This window comes from Dama dama, chromosome 29, assembly GCF_033118175.1.
Source record: "Dama dama isolate Ldn47 chromosome 29, ASM3311817v1, whole genome shotgun sequence".
Classification (NCBI taxonomy): domain Eukaryota; kingdom Metazoa; phylum Chordata; class Mammalia; order Artiodactyla; family Cervidae; genus Dama; species Dama dama.
In genome coordinates this window covers 18,096,067-18,116,190 of record NC_083709.1, presented here as the reverse complement: position 1 = coordinate 18,116,190, position 20,124 = coordinate 18,096,067, and the positions used below count along the sequence as shown (strand labels likewise).

General features: G+C 50.3%; 2 protein-coding genes across 2 annotated transcripts in view; one reads left to right on the top strand and one right to left on the bottom strand.

The window, feature by feature from the left end:
- PRSS55 (serine protease 55) overlaps positions 1-3,716 on the top strand; it is a 43,198-nt gene extending 39,482 nt beyond the window's left edge. Inside the window, exon 6 of the mRNA XM_061132116.1 lies at positions 3,588-3,716. Within this exon, the coding sequence (XP_060988099.1) occupies positions 3,588-3,716 (129 nt within the window). The remainder of the gene's footprint in view (positions 1-3,587) is intronic.
- A 3,933-nt stretch (positions 3,717-7,649) lies between these two features.
- The window catches only part of RP1L1 (RP1 like 1), a 31,239-nt gene continuing 18,764 nt past the window's right edge, over positions 7,650-20,124 (bottom strand). The window contains exons 4-5 of the mRNA XM_061132115.1: positions 15,609-15,749; positions 7,650-7,768 (exon numbers count right to left, since the gene is read on the bottom strand). Of these exons, the coding sequence (XP_060988098.1) occupies positions 7,650-7,768; positions 15,609-15,749 (260 nt within the window). The remainder of the gene's footprint in view (positions 7,769-15,608; positions 15,750-20,124) is intronic.

Sequence of the window (20,124 nt, the reverse complement as noted above, 5' to 3'; positions counted from 1 at the left end):
AAGCTGGGATGTCCCTGGCAAACCCACTTCCCAAGCCTGAGGCAGGCCTGTGACAAAGACTCAGACCCCTCCGAGACGTCTATTCCACCCAGCCTCAACCCTGGGCTTCTGTCTGTTCTTTCAGGGTCTAGTTTTAGGGAGAGTCTGGCTAAGTCCGTTTGCACACTTGACATCTAATCACTTTTGACATCAGATTAAATTCCTCATCCCCCAAGATTTCCCAGTTGATAACCAGCCACCCCAGGCCTGCCTTCAGGGAGAATCATGCTCTCAGAGCCTTTTAGCAAGAATCCCACTACCCTTGATATTGCCTGTTACAGATCTCCATCCACTGAGATCCACTTAGAGATCTCCATCCCTGCCAACTGCTCCTCTGCTAGAAATCCCCACATATTCATGTGATATTCAGGGTTCAGCCCCATTTGTCTCCCCTATTACAACAGCCTGGACACTATTACAATAGTCCTGAGGTCTGAATGCTCATTTCTTTAGCAGTTAATATTAAAAGCAATGGAGAAGGAAATGGCAACCCACTCCAGTATTCCTGCCTGGGAAATCCCATGGACAGAGAAGCCTGGTGGGCTATGGTCCATCGGGTCGCAAAGAGTCAGACATGACTGAGCATGCAGACATTAAAAGCAACCAAGCAAACATGTCTGTTCTGCTGGGGTGGCTCTGTTGAAGACAGGTGCTGGCTTCTGAGTTTTACGAGCTGTACAGCCGGCCAACTTTTGAGGAACAATCGTGAGGATTATTAACAATCCACAGAGTCGTGGCCAGGCGGAAGGTTCCAGGCTCTATCTAGGATTTCCCTTTCAGGGACAAGAATTTAGAGACAAGGACAGACGTCTCAGTAGGTCCAGGCGTCAGCCCTGGCCCTGACCCCCTCTGACGGAGTGGAACCCCCATTACGTTAGAGGCTAGCAAAGCTGACACCTCTTTATTATGGATATGACTCAGAAATGAAGCCTGAGCTCGTGGTCACCCTTTCTCTGAGGGTCTCTGATCATCAGGGGGTGCTGCCCAAGGCCATCTGTGGAACGTCAGGAGCTGTGGTTGCCTCTGGCCTGGGGATGAACTGGGCTAGTCTTACCCTCTTGAGACAGAGACTCCCCTCCAGGGCCACGTTTGAGGAAGATTTGACCATGTGCTGTTTGATTCAGAATTTTGGAACCAAAAGAGACCCTAAATGCAGGCAGAGCTCAGAGACACTGCGGGTTCAGTTCCAGGCTGCAGAAGTAAAGCGGATATCACAATAAAGCCAGTCACACACATTTTTTTGGTTTCCTACTGCATATAAAAATTATGTTTATACTACACTATAATGTAGTCTATTGGGTGTGCAATAACATTAAATTAAAAACCCAGTATCATACCTTAATTTAAAAATACTTTCTTGCTAAAAAAAAAAATAATACTAACCATCATCTGAGCCTTCAGAGTCATCATCTTCTTGCAATAGTAACATCAAAGATCCCTGGTCACAGAGCACCAGCACGGATATCATCATTAATGAAAAGGTGTGAAGAACTGTGAGAATTACCAGCATGGGACACAGAGGCACCAAGAGAGCAAATGCTGCTGGAAAAATGGTGCTGAGAGATTTGCTCGAAGCAGGGTTCCCACAAACCTTCACTTTATAAATAATAATAAAAGTCATATCTGTGGGTCACAACAAAGTGATGATACACCTCTATGTGGCCCACTCCCTCCTGTGACAGTTGGGAGCTGCAGCGTTGGGTAAAGAGCCCCCACCCACCCAAAACCAACCAGGTGAGGTGCGGGCAGAGCCAGATTAGCATCTACACCTGGGTCCTTCCAATGGGCAGGCTCTCACACCGTCTTCTCCAGAAAGACTCAGAGATGGAGCTCATAGTTATTTTTCCCCTTGGCAGTTGGGAGAAATCTACCCTAAGTTTTCTTTGTGGGAGGAGGAAAAAATAAGAACCTGCAATTCAGCGGGGAGTACAATTTTAAAAATAAGTCTCCGGGCCAGTGCATTTAATGCCGGCCCCTTGGGGATGCAGGGCCCATAACTCAGGAGCACAATGGCTTTTCTTGTTGTGAATGAGTGTGAAGTGCCGGCAGAGGAAATAGGAAGCCCCCAATGCAGCCTGAATGGACCTGTGAACAGGCATAATAAAAGTTGTCCTGGATTTCCGCTACCACCAGGTGTTTCCGCCGGGACTTGTATTCATTCAGGCCTGGGGGGTGGCCACCGTGCCAAACCTTCCCCGCGACCCCAGCCCCTGCTCACTCTCCTGACCTCACACACCCAACAGGGGCCCCTCGGGCCTGGACTCCTGGGACTGGGTGACAGGTGAGCTTTCACCCCACCCCCAGCGCCCCAAAGGTGGGGTTGGTTTTAGAGTAATGGGGAGGGCTTGGGGTGGGAGACAGCAGGGGGGATCACCAGATTACAGCGCCTCCCTGTTGCAAGTCTGATAAGAGAGGCTTGTAGAAGGAAACCCGAGGGCACGTGGAGACAGGTGGTCAGCAGCTACGAGTGACAGACACAGTGAGGGGTTTGGCCCATGAGGCAGGAGGTGCCAGCTGCAGAGAGGGTGGGGGTGAGAGCCTGAGAGGGACACCCATCATTGAGGGGGGTAGAGATGCAGCCACACCAGACACGGACACTCGGGAACAGCCAGAGGCAAGCACCCACAGGCCACCCACTTGCCATGTGACCTCGAGCCTGTGGCTCTCTCCCGAACCTGTCCCTGCACTCCCAAAGGAGAAGGTTGAATGGAACACACTGCCCATCTGGTGCTGCCTCCTGTGATCTGAAGTCCGAGTGTAAGCTGGGACTGCTTCTAACAAAAGGGAAAAGGAGACTGCGGTCTCAGAGGCCCACACCACCCAGCGGGGCATAGATGAGCCCCGCTCACACACAGCGTGGTGTGAGGCGGGGACTGTGGGGACAGGAAAATTCCAACAAGACATGGGCTACAGAACACGCGCCTGCCCGCTGCCCAAGGGGGACTCCATCTAGGGCAGGCCTCCTGGCACCGGACGCTGAGGAAGCTACTGAGATGGCATGCGTGCATGCTAAGTCGCTTCAGTCATGTCTGCCTCTGTGCGACCCCAGGTTCCTCTGTGCATGGGATTTCCCAGGCAAGATTACTGGAGTGGGTTGCTGTGCCCTCCTTCAGGGACCTTCCTGACCCAGGGATGGAACCCGCATCTCTTGTGTCTCCTGCATCGGCAGGCGGGTTCTTTACCACTAGCGCCACCTGGGAAGCCCACTGAAATGGCAAGCCTGCCCTTTATTAAGGGTCTTAATAGAGTAGATTCAGAGAGATGCTGCCACATCCCTATGACAAAGCAAGGGGGGGCTTTGTCATTCTGAAATGGGGTAAGGCGAGGGCGTGGTGGATTTAATCTCTTGAGGTATGAAAGAGAAAGCATCGGAAATGCCTTGGCTCTTAACACGGTAGATGGTTTATAACAGGGGTCCCCAGTCTCTGGGATCTAATGTCTGATGATCTGAGGTGGAGCTGATGTAATAATAGAAATAAAGTGCACAATATATGTAATGTGCTTGAATCGTCCCCAAACCCTTTCCTCCTCCCCTCGCCCTGTCCCAGTGCATGGAAAGATCGCCTAACACAAAACTGGTTCCTGATGCCAAAAAGGCTGGGGGCCGCTGGTTTGCAGCACCCACCATCCAGGTGGATAAGAAGTCATGGACCAGCTATGGCCTTGATCCCGAGTAGGGGATCAGTAACTACTCCCCATCACAAGTAGGAAGCCTCACCTCTTCCTGGAAGCCTTCCCAGCTCTGGGGGGATACTGCCTGAAATCCGTGGAGAGCTGACCCCTTGGGCACTAGAACATATTAACTGGGTTTGACACTGTAAAATCCCCTGAGTTCTTGTCTTTTGAAGTAAAATGCTGACTCAAGAGGTAATGACGGGGAAATGTGAAGATGTAGAGCTAAAGAAGAGCTGTTGAGCTGAGAAACTGGTAACAATTTAGACTATAAATCTGCACATAGCAGAATTACCAAACTCTCAGTTCCCTGAAAGATAAGGATAAAGGCCTGACACACATTCGCAAGCTGTTTTTACAGGAAGCAGACCTCCCTTCAGATGAAAACTGCTGACCGCAGGAGCATGGACCCTTGACTGGTTGAAACCAGAGAGCTGATGATGCCAGAAACATCACCTTAATGTCAACCAATCCGAGAATTGACCACGAGCTGATCACGCCCTACTCCTTGAACACAATAAAACTCCTCACTGCCCCTTCCAGTCTTGAAGGCATTAGCCCACTGTGGCCCCCTTTGCCTGGCAAACCAATAAAAGCCACTCTTCTCTCCTTTGCCTAGAACTCCATCTCTGCGTTTCTGTTGGGCACCAGTGAACCAAGTTCCGACAATAGGATCATTCCTCTTTGGCGGCAGCACTGTGGCAAGGGAGGACCCTCCAGCTGGAAACCCTTCGTCCTCCCACATCTAGCCTCCTGGTTCCGTCTGTAAGAGAGGAGGTGAGCCAAGCAGTCAACGTGGGCTAGGAACCACCTGGGAGCTGGGCAGACCTCTGGCTGCCAGTGTTCGGAGAGCAAGTTGGGACTATGGACAGCCCAGGTGTCTGATATCTTTATTAGTCACCTAAGGGCTGCTATTATCAGTGCTCAGAGTTAAGCATCCATCACAGAATCAAGATAAGATTCATCTTCAGTTCCCCCAGGTGATGATGAAAACGATAATGATACGGCAATGGTGATGTTGGTGATAACTCGGATAAGCAGCATCAGAGGGAACAGAGTTACCGGCTTCTTGTACCATATGCCTTATTTGGAGTCTAGCAATGATATGATTCCATAGACAGAGGAGCCTGGCTGGCTACGGTCCATGGGGTCACAAAGAGTTGGACTGAAGCGACTAACACTTTTACTTTCAAAGATGATAGAAGAAGGGTATATATTACTTTTAAACATTTCTTAACTTTTTATTTTATACTGGATTGTAGCCAGTTAACAAGGTATGGTTTCAGGTGGACAACAAAATGACTCAACCATGCATATTGTTGTTGTTGTTGTTTAGTATTGAGTCATGTCCAACTCTGTGGGCCCACGGACGGTAACCCGCCAGGCTCCTCTGTCCGTGGGATTCTCCAGGCAAGAATACTGGAGTGGGCTGCCATTTCTTTCTACGGGGCTCTTCCTGACCCAGGGATTGAACCAGTGTCTCCTGCACTGCAGGCAGATTCTTAACCACTTAGCCACACTCCCCTCCCATCCGTACACCCCTCTCGTCCAGGCTGCCACGTGACATTCAGCAGAGCTCCCTGTGCTATATAGTAGGTCCTTGTTGGTTATCCATTTTAAATACAGCAGTGTGTACGTGTCCATCCCAACCTCCCTAACTATCCCTTCCCCCTATTCTTCCCCCACTCCCTGCAACCATAATTTCATTCTCTAAGGATGTGAGTCTCTTTCTGTTTCGTAGATACGTTCATTTGTAGCATGTCTTTTCAGATTCTGCATATAAGGGATGCCATATGATATTTCTCAGAAGGGTGAATATTATTCTGCAGGTAAGAGCATTGAGGCTTATCGAAGCACAAGGGTCATACCTGCATCAAAGTTCTCATAACTAGTAAGTATCAGAGACGATTTCTCTTTCCCCACCCAAGGAAGGCAGGTCTGCCAAGTGCTGTCCACCATGATGGCATCACTCAGAGATGGTAAATGGGCTGAATATTGTCCACATTGGGGACATCTCCTGGGCTCTGAAACATCCCCAGGACTGGATGACTTTAGCTTTTCTTAAAACAAACATGGGACTCTTGGTCCTCCTCCAACTCTTTGGGAAGCTGAGTGAGTGTGGGGCCTCTGGCAGATCTCAGAGGATGGCCCTCTTCTCAATTGCCCACAGGACCAGAGCCTATCTGGGAGGGCGTCCTTGGTCAAGACCAGTTTGGGCCTAAGACCATGGGATCAGCTACGTCGTGTGCTAGAAGGAGCCTGGGCTCCAGCAGTCCAGAGCTTGGCTGCTCTTCTGATTCCTTGACGGACTAGCTGTGGAATCAGGGGCCAAAATGGCACGGCATGAGCATTAACCGCTGCTCCACATGGTCAGAGCACCTCCTGAGTCCCCAGGGCTGTTAGGAAAAGCACCTGAGCACAGCCTGGTACCTCTTAGGGTGCACTAGATTCACACACCTGACACAAACATCACAGGAGAAAATGCAAGCCAGGGACTTCCCTGGTGGTCCAGTGGCGTAGGCTCCATGCTTCCAATGCAGGAGGTCTGGGTTCCATCGCTGGCTAGGGAACTAGATCCAACTTGTCACAAATAAGACCCAGTGGTCAGTCAGTCGCTCAGTCATTTCCCACTCTGTGACCCCATGGACTGTAGCCCACCAGGCTCCTCTGTCCATAGGATTTTTCAGGCAAGAGTCCTAGAGTGGGTTGCCATGCCCTCCTCCAGGGGATCTTCCTGACCCAGGGATCGAATCTGCATCTCCTGCATTGCAGGCAGATTCTTTACCACTGAGCCACAGAGGTAAACAAACAGAAGCCAGACAGAAAATCGGGATCCAAAGTGTGTGGTCAGCAGAGTCAGGAGGACCGCTCAGGCCTGGGGTTCAGGCGCTGCCCCAGCTCCGAGCCCTGTAAGGAAAGAAAGTCTAGGATGGTGATACTCCGTTCTAGGCCAGAACCTCCACGTCACAGGGCAGACTATGGTCAGCAAGGAGCCAGAGGCTGAGGTTCATAAAATAACCTCTTTTGGGGGGCAGGGGTGGACAGAGAAGCTTTCTTTCCCTTGAGCCTCTTGTTCAGGTCTTTATTATTCCATACGACTAAAGGCAGCGGACCCCTCCACTATGAAGACGTGTGGACCAAACTCACCTCCTCTGAGACCAGAGGCAGCACAGATGTGCTTTTGTTCCCAAGGACTTTGATAAACGGGAACACGGTTTCAGCCTGAGTCCATAGTCGCTGGATGGTGGTATCTAAGTTCGAAATGACTAGTTGTGTTGAATACAGGCAAATAACACACACCCAGCCCTGATGTGTATCATAGGATACGATGAAGGGGTGTAAGGGGAGGCTTTGTGGACTCAGCTACTGTGAGGCTAGACCTGGAGTCACAGGATCTGAAGGCACCCTGACCACAGGACTCGCTGGGTCCATGGTCCTGGGTGAGGTACTTAGTCCCAAGAGCATTTGTTTTTCTCACCTGTAAAATGGGACAGTGGAATGACATGAGTGTAGGGACATTGTCTACAGCTGAGTGGGATCTGGAGCTTCATAGACTGCGAAGTGCTGTAGAAAAGCAGAGTATCGTGTTCTTTGAGCTCTAAGATTGATTTTCTTGGCCTGAAGTCTCTCTTGGGACTTCCCTGGTGGGGCAATGGATAAGAATCCACCTGCCGGCACAGGAGATATGGGTTCGATCCCACATGCCTTGGAGCAGCTGAGCCCAAGCGCTGAAACTCCTGAGTCTGTGTGAGCCTGTGCTCCACAACAAGAGAAGTCACTGCAATGAAAAGCCCACACGCCGCAACCAAGAGAAGCCCCAGCTCCCTGCAACTGGAGAAGGCCCGCATAGCAATGAAGACCCAGGGCAGCCAAAAACAAGCAAATAAATAAATGAAATCATAAAAATAAACTTTAAAAAGCTCTCTTGCTCAAAGCCATCACGGTCTGCCTTGGCTGTTGTCCTTCTGCTCTCCTTGGGTGTAGGGAGGTGGGGCTGTCCCCGGTGAAGTACGGTAATGGGTCACAGGCTTCTCCTGTCCCAGTTCCAGCCCGGTTCCTGGGCAGGGATTGGGGGGAGCATCCGGAGAGCCAGCTGCCTCTCTCCCCACCTGCAGGCAGAAGGCAGTCTCTCTGGGAGTCGGGGAGATGCTATGGGAAGCAGGACGTGCTCGGAAAACCGAGGTTCTCGCTCCAGCCCTGCCATTCACCTGTCCTGTGGCCTGGGGCAAATCACACCCTCACTCTGAGCCTGTTTGTGGCCTGGAATGATCTCTAAGATCCTTGACAGCTCTGATCATTGTCCTTCAAAAACTCCACATGTAACCCCTTTGCTCTTAGAGCTCAGAATTCAATGCTACAGCAAGGAAAGCAGTTGATTCATTTTGGTCTGCTCCTCTGCCCCACTAGATAACCCCAAGAGTCATGGTCACCCTAGGCTTGTCCCTCTGACACTGGCATGTCCAACCTGGGCCCTGGCACTGCCCCATGCCATCCTCTGACCTCCAGGCCTGTCTGACTGGCTCTCTCTTCGCAAACAAGGAGATTTAGCTCTGGGGTGATATCAGATCCCCCTCCCAGGCTATGTCCACACCGACAGGGGCTCATCTAACGCAGTGCCCCCACTCACAAAGCACCCCAATTATTCGTTTAACAAAGAATTGAGTCAAGCGGAAGACACTTCGTTTTGGAAAGGTTAGCAGACTGATGAGAGATTTGGGATCAAGCCGACGCGGTGGCGGGGAAGGGAAGGGTGGGACGAATGGAGAGAGTAGCACTCTAGCATGTGTGAGACGCTGGCTTGTGGGAGGTGCTGAGCAGCTCAGGGCACTCAGCTCAGCGCTCTGCTCTGACCTGGGGTGGGGCGGAGGGAGGGGGCTCAACTGGGAGGGGATTGTGTGTACATTTAGCTGTTTCGCCTGGTTGAACAGCAGAAACCAACACATAAAGCGACTATTCTCCACTTAAATACATAAAGAAATAAGATCTGGGGTCAGTAAGGCCTTCCAGGGCCCACCAGGTCAAACAGCTGGGCAGACTTCACATCGTTCTCTGTGGGTCGTTCTCTGTGTTGGTTTGATGATGCTCAGGGCAGGTTCATTAGCTGGATGGGAAGGGGCCTCCTGGCGAGAGAGGAATTCGGCAGGGTAGGGACGGAGGATGGCTCTCACTGCACCCATTTGGGCAATTGCCAAGGGGCTGAGTCTGGTGTTCAGATACTTTATAAAACAGCCAGTTTTGCTGTCCCTTCTTCCTTAATCCTAAGGCAGTGTCTGTTCTCAGATGAGCAGGGCAGAGCAGTCTGAGCACGTGATTAAGGTGGCCCCGGAAGGGCAAGCTGAGACCCAGATTCCAGCCCCGGTGTGGACCAGCTCACTCTAATGAGTGATGGGACAGGAGGAGGACCCTGGTTTCCATGCCAGCAAAGACAGGGGACACTTGTCCTGGCGCAGTGCCCAGGCCGGCCATCAGAGGTCATCCTGGGAGCCAGACACACAGCTCCCAGCCGGCCACCTATAAATAGCTATAAATAGCCTTGGTTCTGCACGTGCACACGCCTGGCCGCCGTGTACAGGGCGGCGTGCACAAGCCCAGGGCGCGGTGAATGGGGATTGTTGAGCAGGAGATGGCTTGTATTCACAGGCGCTGCTTGGGTTGGCGCCAGCCTCTTTTCTCCGGGCAATCCCATTTGGGCTATTGTGCCCATTATGGCTGATCCTTATCTTGGTTGTTTATGCAGTTGCTGTATAGATTGACTTTCTGAATGTCAGGGTTGGGCTGTTTCCATAACAGGAAGCTGCTTGCTGTCTTACTGTTTAAGAAACTCCAGTCAATACAATAGAGTCCCAACAAAACCCTAAACACTCCATGCGCCAGGGGGACCTCATTGAATCCAGCTCTTATTGTTTCTGCTGCAGGCTGAATCCTGTATTTACAGTCAGAGGGGTGTGTGTGTGTGTGTGTGTGTGTGTGTGTGTGTGTGTGTGTGTGTGTGTGTGTGTGCCCGCGCGCACGCGCACACGCAGGCACAGGATATTAAGCCTGGCTTTTCACTTTCCAAGTTCTCAGCATAGATTAGGGTGCCAAGATTCCCCAGATGTAAACCTCCTGAAGCTGCGGGAGAGGGGCTGAGCAGGGCCCCGTCCCCAGAGAGTTTCCTCCTGTTCTCCTGGGGCCTTGTGTTCAGAAGGAAGTTGGCGTTTGTGTTTTCATACCAGGGCACAAACAGTAGAACAAATGCTCAAGTCAACGTTGACCCAGGCGCCGAGACCCCTGTGGAGGAAGTGGAGGATCAAAGGGAGCGCTCGGCCCTGTTTCTGTCTGTCACTATTATTTATTATCTTCTGAGGTGGTTCCCAGCCCAGTTTTCAAAAACCCCTCTAGGCTGGTTAAGGATCATAGATTCATCTTCAATTTTTTCAAGCCTCCTCTCCATCAGCAGCCAAGGAGCTTAGAGAAGAAATCAATTGGAGTCTGACCCCTCTAGGGAGAGCTGCCTCCTGGCATATCAGAGAATCACCTCTTTAGAGCTTGGCTGGGAGCTCCTGGAAGGCTCAGGATCCTCAGCCAAGTTCCTGGAGGGGAGTGAGAGGGTAAGTGCCACCTTGAAGTTGGAAGGACCTTATGAGCTTGCAGCCCCTTGGGATATAATTCTAGATGGAGAACAACCTTGGGTTCCTTGGCAGTAGAGCCTCCTGGTTATCTTTAAACCTTGAAAATATAAACACAGATGAGTTTAGGCATCATCCCTGATGTCACCAATGAAGCCAGGGAAATGGCTTATCAAGGCATCTCCAGTGGTTAGGGGAGTGTGTGCACAGTGGTCCTTCCACAGAGCGTAAGGGCTTTGCTTGACATTGTCCATCCTCATCTTGGGAAAGTGCAGGTGGACCCTGGATTCAGATGGTCAAGCAGAGGCTGCGGAGAGACCAGTCAGAAAATTCCTCAGGGTATTGTTAGTAGATCCCTTAGACCAGTCAGTAGATCCCTTTCTCGGCTTGAAGGAGCAACTGATCTCAGCAGAAGTTTGAGGAGAGAAAAGTGGGGTTGGTGGGTCCCAGAGGGAGCTGCAGATACTGAGTTAATCCAGTTCTTCCTTTTACAGGAGACAGGAAGAGTGAAGATGAGACAGTCAATCAAAGTGCCTGGGCTCAGACTGCTGGTTAAATGCAGAGCTTCGGGGGAGGCTGGCCTGCTCCCCCAGCCCCCCAGCCTCCCAGTGAGGGGCAGTGGGAAGAGTGACCACTCCCATCAAAGCCCCGGTGAGACGGAAGTGGCAGCCGTGCCACCCAGAAAGCCCAGGCACCAGAAAATGTAGACAAAGGGCTACGTCTCAAATGGCTGTGTCCTGGCCATCCCAAATCACCACTCACACATGTTGGTCACCTCCAAACATCTTGAGAAGAAAGTTTAGGTTTCCTGGGGGAGATGAGCCAATGGTCTGGACTTAAGTAAAATTGGAGGTCCTGGGAGAAGAGAAGTGCTTAACGCTTGATTATTAGAACAAGTTCTGAATTGACAAAGCCTTCCTTTCTGCTTGCAAAGAACTGATCTGGTGAGCTACAGACACCAGGCAAGCCACCAAATCCAAAGAGGTAAGAAAAATTATTTGAGTTTCTTTACCTGAACAAATGTGAACAGTCTTCTATTTCGATACTGATAGTTTTTTAAGGGCTACATAGTCCAACCCCTATCAGAGGCTTGAATCTAAATCTGAGAACAAAACTTCCATTTTGGCTGAAGACTCTTGTCTTATGGAGCAAACCATCACTGTCACCTTTTCCCACTCCCATTGAGGGTTCCCTGGAAACAGCCTGGGAGGGAACCATTGCCCTGTGAGCTGTCATGAAAGCCATTTAGCAGTAGAGGGCGCTGTTTACCTAATATCCAAGCATGAGCCTGGGATGAAATTCTGATGCTCTAAGAGTGGTCCTCGAGCTGCCTCTCCCATCTCCTCCAGACCATGTTCAACCAGCCTGATGGATGGGAAATTCCCAAAGAGCTCCCTGTCTTACTTGGGAACTCAGGCCTGTCATAGCCGTCTTCCTTGTTAAGAAGCTCTGAAACCAACCTGCTCCCATTGTGTTACATTTCCTCTCGTTCTGTGTCACTGACTTTGAACCTCGTGTCCACAGTGCTGCAGACTGAATTGCTTCCCTGAGATGCCTTCCCTCTATTATTCTTGTTTGCCCAGCATTCACTACCATGGCAACACCCCGCGGGTGGGGCAGAGGGTAGGGTTAGACAGCATACATTGGACCTAATGTGAACACTGCAGATTAAATTTAACATTGCCTGAGAATATGGGATGCAGCTAGATCTTATAAATGGTAAATAAAGGGCATTTAATTATCTATTGGGCTTACAGGTTAGGAGCCTGGTTCCTGTAAAACATAGGCAGACATCAGAATCACTGTTAGAAAATACTTTCAAGACACTCTGAACACAGGAAATAATCAAATGTCCTTAGTGTTATTTTCAAAATATTAGCCACACTTGTGGATAATGTTGACTTTGTTTTGAGATTTGGCCTTGGTCTATATGTGATGGCTCAGACAGTAAAGAATCTGCCTGCAATGCAGGAGATATGGGTTCTATCCCTGGGTAGGGAAAATCCCTGGAGAAGGAAATGGCAACCCACTCCCGTATTCTTGCCTGGGAATTCCATGGACAGAGGAGCCTGGTGGGCTACAGTCCATGGGGTCACAAAGAGTCGGACATGACTGGGTGACTGACACTTATATATGGTGGGTGGTTTACCCTGGAGCCGACAACGGTTAAGACTCAAGGCTCTTCTTGGCTAGCCAAGGGCCTAGCAATCTCTTTCAAACAGCATGTGTATTTGTGAAATTTGCAAGCATAAACTATTCTAATCCCAAATTGGTCAAAAGTGTTGCTTGTTTCTACTCTGACTTCTGTCCATCATACTTATCAACACACACACACACACACACACTTTAGTTGCTTCTGTGTAGTTAAACATTGCCAACTGTTCTGGTGTAGAAATAGCTTCCAGGCATACCCCAGTGCTGGCCCATGCCATTGATGAAGGCACAAGACAGGTGTGGTGATCAGTGGGGACCTGTCTTAGGGCTCCGAGCACTAGAAGCCTGTCCTGAGTAGAGGATAAACACATACATAGAGCCAGAAGCTTGTCTGGATTATTTTCCTGGTTTCCTAATATTCCTGTTTTCCATCTTCTAAAAATCTGCTATTTGGGCAGAACAATGGAGGAAATGAAAAGATCAGTGGTCACCAGAAGTTAGGGGAGGAAGGACTGAGCAGGTGGAGCCCAGAGGATGTTTAGGGCAAGGAAATCACTTTACGGTGTTCTCGTGGTGGAGACAAGTGATAGTACATTTGTCCACACCCACAGAACTTGCCACACTGACTCATGTCACGTCATGTCATGCTCAGTCGCGTCTGAATCTTTGCGACCCCAGGAACTGCAGCCTGCCAGGCTCCACTGTCCATGGGGTTTTCCTATCAAGAATACCCACCGAGTTGCCATTTCCTCCTCCAGGGGATCTTCCCAACCCAGGGATTGAAACTGCATTTCCCGCGTCTACTGCATTGCAGGCAGATTCTTTATAACTGAGCCGCCGGAAGCCCCACACTAAGCCTGACCCTAATGTAAACTATGGTGATGATGAGGTGTTAAATCAGGGCCATCAGCTGTAACAAAGGCTCCGCTGTGGTGAGGGATGTTGATGGTCGGGGAGGCTATGCACAGGGGGAGTGGCAAGGGTACATGGGAAATCTCTCCACCTTCTTTATTTTGCTGTGAATCTAGAAAGGCTCTGAAACATAGTCTTATAAAGTATGCAAATAGTTATCATTCATTTACACATTCCAAATAAATATTCCCTTATGAAACATGTTATGCATTTGCAATCATGCAGGCTGTTTTTAAGAAGCCCCCGGTTTGTTGAGATGCCCACAAAACCTGGGTCTGCCCTGTTCATAAGTCAAAAGTCCTTGCCACTGTTATTAGCTCATACTTACAACTATGTCACTTTTCCATTTGGATTATAAATATCTTAAATATGAAAAACTATCTTTTGTTTCCTGTATTCAATGCATTAAGTAAAACTTTTCATTGGCTGGAGTTGATAGATGCCTCTCGTGAGCCTCTTTGACTGTTACCTGCAGGAGCTGTGTTACTGGTTTGCTGAAGAGTGTAGAGAGCTCTGTCCTGAGATCTTTAGTTGCTTGGAGGTGTCTTGAGCTGAAACAGGGGCTCCAGGGAAGCATATAATTACCCATGCCAATAGAAGAGGACAGCAGAGAGTGAAACACCCACACGGAGAATTGCATTCCTGGTACGGAGAACAAGATGATAGCCAGTCCTTCCTGTTGCTCCCACCACTATTAATGACTCTGAGGTTCAGTATCTCATGGACTGGGAGACAGTTACCTTTTTCTGTTTCTTGAAATTCTGGAGCCCACTCCTTCCAGAGGGAAAAGTTAGTGAATGTTTTGTCTCCTTTTCTCCAAGGTCCTGCGTGGCAACAGTGAAAAAATCGAGTTTTTTCAAACAACCAAGACTCACGACGGTTAATCTTTCTTCACAGAAAAGCCACAATTCCAGCTGTCCCAGAGCAGATGAAGAAGAGTGGAAGATAAACTGAATGTCTGGTAATTCTTTCAGGGACTGTCCCTGGAAGAGACACCTGTCATACCAACACTTGCCAGCAGAGGGCGAGATGTCCCCGCTGGTGGGAATGAAGTTGGCTGCACTACCTGTCTGGGTTCTTTCTTTGGTCCACCTGGATTATCCGGACGAATCTGCAGAATTGTCTATCTGTACCCGCTCTCCTTGAGGAGGTGGCTCCACCAGAGGAAGCTGCAAAGAGCCCAGGGTGTGAATATCCCACCTGGGCTGTTCTGGGGGCCTCAGACGTGGGGCCTCCTTATGCCCCTGAGAGCCACCCCCAGCCCGCAGTTCTCCCAGAGGATTCTGGGATGAGGAAGATCTGAAGGTCCCTCTGCCCTCCCTCGCCACCCGGTTCTGTCTGAAGATCCCAACGACCTCCCTGCAGCACTCTGAACCCCACAAAAGGTCTTCTGTAGGGGTGCCAGATACAATCTAGGATGCTCAATTTGATCTGGATTTCAGGTAAGCAAAGAATAATATATTATTAATAATATATCCCAAATATTGCAAGGGACATACTTACATGTTACAAATCCTTCTTGATCCAAAATTCAAGTTGAATTGGGTGTCTTTTCTCTTTATTTGCTACATCTATACCACCCCGGGCTTCCCAGGTGGCTCAGTGGTAAAGAATCTGCCTGCCAAGCAGGAGACACAGGAGAGGCCGGTTCAACCTCCAGGGTTGGGAAGATCCTCTGGAGGAGGAAAAGGCAACCCACTCCGGTGTTCTTGCCTGGAGAATTCCATCGACAGAGGAGCCTGGCGGGCTACAGTCCATGGGGTCACCAAGAGCCAGACACGACAGAGGCGAGACTTAGCACACATACTTACCACCCCAGCTCTCCTGAGAAGCCTAAAATATTCTAACACGGTGCAGACAAAAAGCAAGATTCCTTCTCCCTCCTTCTAACTCCTCTTCCCCCAAAACACTCTGGCTAGGCTCTGCCTTATTAGGCCTGCTCTCATCTAAACAGCTCACTTCACACATTTTCATTTCCTCAGCCTTATATGGTCCTGTCAACAAAGCAGGCAGGCCTGCACCTAACCAGAAGGAAACAGACGCGAGATTCTGACTGCGCAGGGCATCAGCCTTGATGGAGAGACTTGGCAAGGCTGCCTAAGGCTCCAGATATGACAGCTGGAAGTGGGGGGTGGGGGCAGGCTCAGAGTCTCCTGTCCTTCCCCCTGAGCATCGAGAACCGGGATCCCCCCCAAGGAGCCCAGCCGTCTGCCGTGTACCCACTGCAGGCTCTGGGGCAAGCCTGGGAGACCCGACTGGGCAGGCAGGCCCGCCACCCGGACACCTGGGCCCTGTCCACGGGCTTCAGCCGCGGCCTCAGCGGCAGCCATGCCTTCCCGTGCAGCCGCCGCGGCGTGTAGGATGCTGATAACAGGAACAATGAGGCGGAGGAAAAGTGGCAGGAGCGGGACAATGAGCGGGCCAGAGGGACTCTCCCAGGCCAGGCGGGATGGAGGAAGGAGCTGCAGGTCCCAAGGGCCAGCCTGGAGACGACTCCATGGTGGGATGGAGCGGGGGGAGCCCAGGGCCCCGGGGGGGAGCTGGGGGGCAGCCTCAGCCTTGCTCCCACCCCTGAGAGAACCCCTTTCTCTGTGGGCGGGGCCCGGGAAGACAGGGAATTACTCCAAGCCCATTACCCCAAGAAGGGACCTTCCAGTCTGCCCCGGGCAGAAGAGGAAGCATCACACAGCTGGAGTGAGCACAGAGTGGCTCCTGGGATGATCTCAGCTCTGACACCCGGAGGCCCACGGCCCCTCACTCCCTCTCCTACTCTCCAGCCTGCCCCAGGCCTCGCAGGAGGGCTCCCCAACACCCCTACCTGTGCAGAGTGAAGGGTGCACATGCAGGACTCCAGTTCTGCAGGTAGACCAGCCACGGGCCAGCAGATGAAGACCTTGGGGTTTTTCCAGAATGAGGCCAAGTTGTCTTGTTGGGGGCTGAGTGCCTGCAGCTGCTGACCAAGTCATTCTGAGAGGAGCTGCCTCTGCCCTGGGCCAGGAGTGGCCGCTGGGACATCCCAGGTGTCACCGTCACTTCATTAATGGCTCATGGCATGTGACAGAGGTGGAGCAAAGTGTGTAGACTGTGTGATCAAATCTCCCCGGGCCAGAACTGGAGATGGTATAAGGGTGGTCCAGGGGCTAAATGAGGTGTCTTGAGGGTATTTATCTCTTTTCTGAATCCAGACCGTGGCTACTGAGTCTGTGTCTATTTATTATTCATTGCTTAGTTCAGCCTTAGTGTGAAAAAGATGACCAGCAACCAGTAAGATGCAGACAAAAGAAGAGGATAAAACAAAGTAGAGAACGAAGTGGAGGGAAACAGAAAACGAAGGAAGAGAGGTTCCATGGAGCAGGGAGAAAGGTGAGGATGCAACAGTGCCTGCCGTGAGGGCCCTGTGGGCGAGCGGTGCGGTCGCCGGGAAGGAGAAGCACCATCGGCACAGGCTGGGAGGAGCCAAAATAGCAACAAACGAAAACACCAGCGTGTTATTTCTGACACTAACACCAGAGACCAAGCCTCATCCAAAGTCCTCAGGGAGAGAACTCAGAGCAAGGTGCTGGAAACGTCCAGGCTCCGGGATCCTGCATCTCAGAGCTTGTCGAGGGTCGGGCAGGGGCCTCTCATGACAGGCTCTATGCGGAGGGCTCTGAGATGGGCCCAAGCTCCCTACTGTGGGTGGCTTAAGCCGAATATTTTAAATTCATTTATTTGAAGTGCAGTTGGTTTACCATGTTGTGTTAGTGTCAGCTGTACCTCAAAGCCAATCAGCCATGCGTGTACACGCATCCCCTCTGTTTGGATTTCCTTTCCACTCCGGTCACGGTAGAACACTGAGCTCCCCTGTGTATACAGTAGGTTCTCAGTAGCAATCTGTTTTACACACAGTATCAGTACTGTATGTTAGTCAAGCCCAGTCTCCCAATTCAGCACACCCTCAATTGCTGCCTTAGTGTCCATATGTTTGCTCTCTATGGCTGTGTCTTTATTTCTGCTTTGCACATAGGTTCATCTGTATCATTTTTCTAGATTTCACTTATAAGCGATATTATACAATAAGCGTTTTTCTCTTTCTGGCTTACTTTACTCTCTATGGCAGTCTCTAGGTCCATCCATATCTTTGAAAATGGCAAGTTTTATTTTTCCTTTTTATGGCTGAGTATATTCCATTGTATGTACAGACCACATCGTCTTTTTCCATTTGTCTGCTGAAGGACATTTAGGTTACTTCCATGTCCTGGCTATTGTACATATTGCTCCAGTGAGCATCAGGCTGCATGTATCTTTTTGAATTATGTTTTTCTCAGGGTATGTGCCCAGGAGTGGGATTGCTGAGTCACATGGTAGTTCTATTTTTAGATTCTTAAGGAACCGCTACACTGTTCTCCATAGTGGCTGTCCATTTACATTCCCACCAACAGTGCAGGAGAATTCTCTTTTCTCATAGCCTCTCCAGCATTTACTGTTTGTAGATTTTTTGATGATGGCCATCCTGACTGGTGTAAAGTAATATCTCGTCTACTCAAAACAATCTCCTTGTCAATGCAATCCCAATCAAATTACCAAAGACATTTTTCACAGAACTAGAACAAAATTTTTACAATTTGTATGGAAACACAAAAGACCCCCAATAACAAAAGCAATCTTGAAAAAGAAAAACTGGAGGAATCAGGCTCCCCACCTTCAGGCTATCCTACAAAACTACGGTAGTCAAGACAGTGTCGAGTGGCACAAAAACAGGAATATAAACCAATAGAACAGGATAGAAAGCCAGAAGATAAACCCATACACCTATGATCAAGAAGGCAAACAAGGCAAGAATATACAACAGAGAAAACAAGCTCATTAATAAGCGATACTGGGAAACCGGGCAGCTACACGTAAAAGAATGAAATTAGAACACTCCCTGACACCACACACAAAAATAAACTCAGAATGGATTAAAGGCCTAAATGTAAGGCCAGACACTATAAAACTCTTAGAGGAAAACATAAGCAGAACACTCTTTGACATGAATCGTAGCAAGACCTCTTTTGACCCACCTCCTAGAGTAATGAAAACAAAAACAAAAATAAACAAATTGAACCTAATTAAACTTAAAAGCTTTTGCACAGTTATGGAAACCATAAACAAGACTAAAAGACAACCCTTAGAATGGGAGTAAATATCTGCAAATGAAGCTGACAAGGGATTAATCTCCAAAATATACAAACAACTCACACAGTTCAATATCAAAAAAATAAACAGCCCCATCAAAAAATGGACAGAAGACCTAAATAGACATTTCTCCAAAGAAGACATACAGATGGCCAACAAACATGAAAAATCGTTCAACATCACTAAATATTGAGTGCGTGCATGCCGAATTGCTTCAGTCATGTCCAACTCTTTGCAACCCTTTGGACTGTAGCCCACCAGGCTCCTCTGTCCATGGGATTCTCCAGGCAAGACTACTGGAGTGGGTTGCCATGCCCTCCTCCTCCAGGAGATCTTCCCAACCCAGGGATAGAACCCATGTCTCCTGCATTGGCAGGCGGGTTCTTTACCACTAGCACCACTTGGGAAGCCCTCATTAATTATTAAAGAAACACAAATCAGCTGAACTTTAAGGAAAAAATCTAAAGCACAGGTGCCTAACGATGGAGAGAGGTGGACGTTTGGCCCCGCCCCCAGGTAGCCCTCCATCAGCCGATTTATCTGTCTCGGTTGGCCAGGGATGGGGTAGCCGGGTGTGGGTGTTCTCCCAGGCCACACCCCCAGTGCCTCTCTGTGAGTTCCTGGTTCACGGCCTGCCACCTCTCTGCTAAGGCTAAGCCATGTGCCCGGGTGGGGCCTCCATCCTCTTGTGACAGATGAGACATTTGGGAGGCCCCTCCCCTCTCTGCCGAGGAGGCTAGAAAGGCCCCAGCTCAGTCAGATTGGGCCTGGCCTGACGCAAGGTCTGCTGGATCACGAGCAGGTGACCTGGCTTTTACCCTCCTAAGCCCACCCCCCCCCCAATACCTCCCCTTGCCAATACCTGTATTTCTTGATAAAACTCATTTAACTTTAGACACATCACCTGCACTGGGGAAGACAGCATCTTTGCAGCAGGAGGCAGGACCGCTCCTTGAGAGTCCCTGACCTGGAGCAGCGTGGACTGCAAAGATCAGAGAGGTGTGTGCCCAGCCCCCAGAGCAGCCTTGGGGGTGAATCAGTGGCTCTCCAACACTGTGCTGCCCCAGTTTGGCAGGGTTCCGGCACATCCTCCAGGTCGGGGGACAGGATACCTTGGCACTGACCCCCACTGGTCTAGCCGGGCCGACTGCCTCTCCCTGGGTCAACTGGCTGGCTTAGTCCCCTGTGGTTTCCTGGCCACACAATCAAGCCCAGCGCCCCGGAGCTCCCTGTTAGGGACTGTTTTGTCAGCACTTGGCATGCAATCAACAGACGTGACACCAATTACTCGTGTCACAGCTTCTAGAGAAGACGGAGATATATGAAATCCAGCATGGGGACCATCCATCAAGGTCTGAGAAGAGTGGGCTGGGGGTCTGTCACGGTGACAGGGATCGGGGTGGGGGGCAGGGTCTCTCCGGACAGCTGCTTGGGAAAGTGCATTCCATCAGCAGAGCTGCCACCTCGGCAGCGGCACTGAGCCAAGGTGACGACGGACCAGGACTTTCAGAGCCGGGCATCCAAACCAAAAGGCCCCCCCTCCCCCAAGTGCTGGGTCTGGCCGTGCTGGATCATCCCTGCC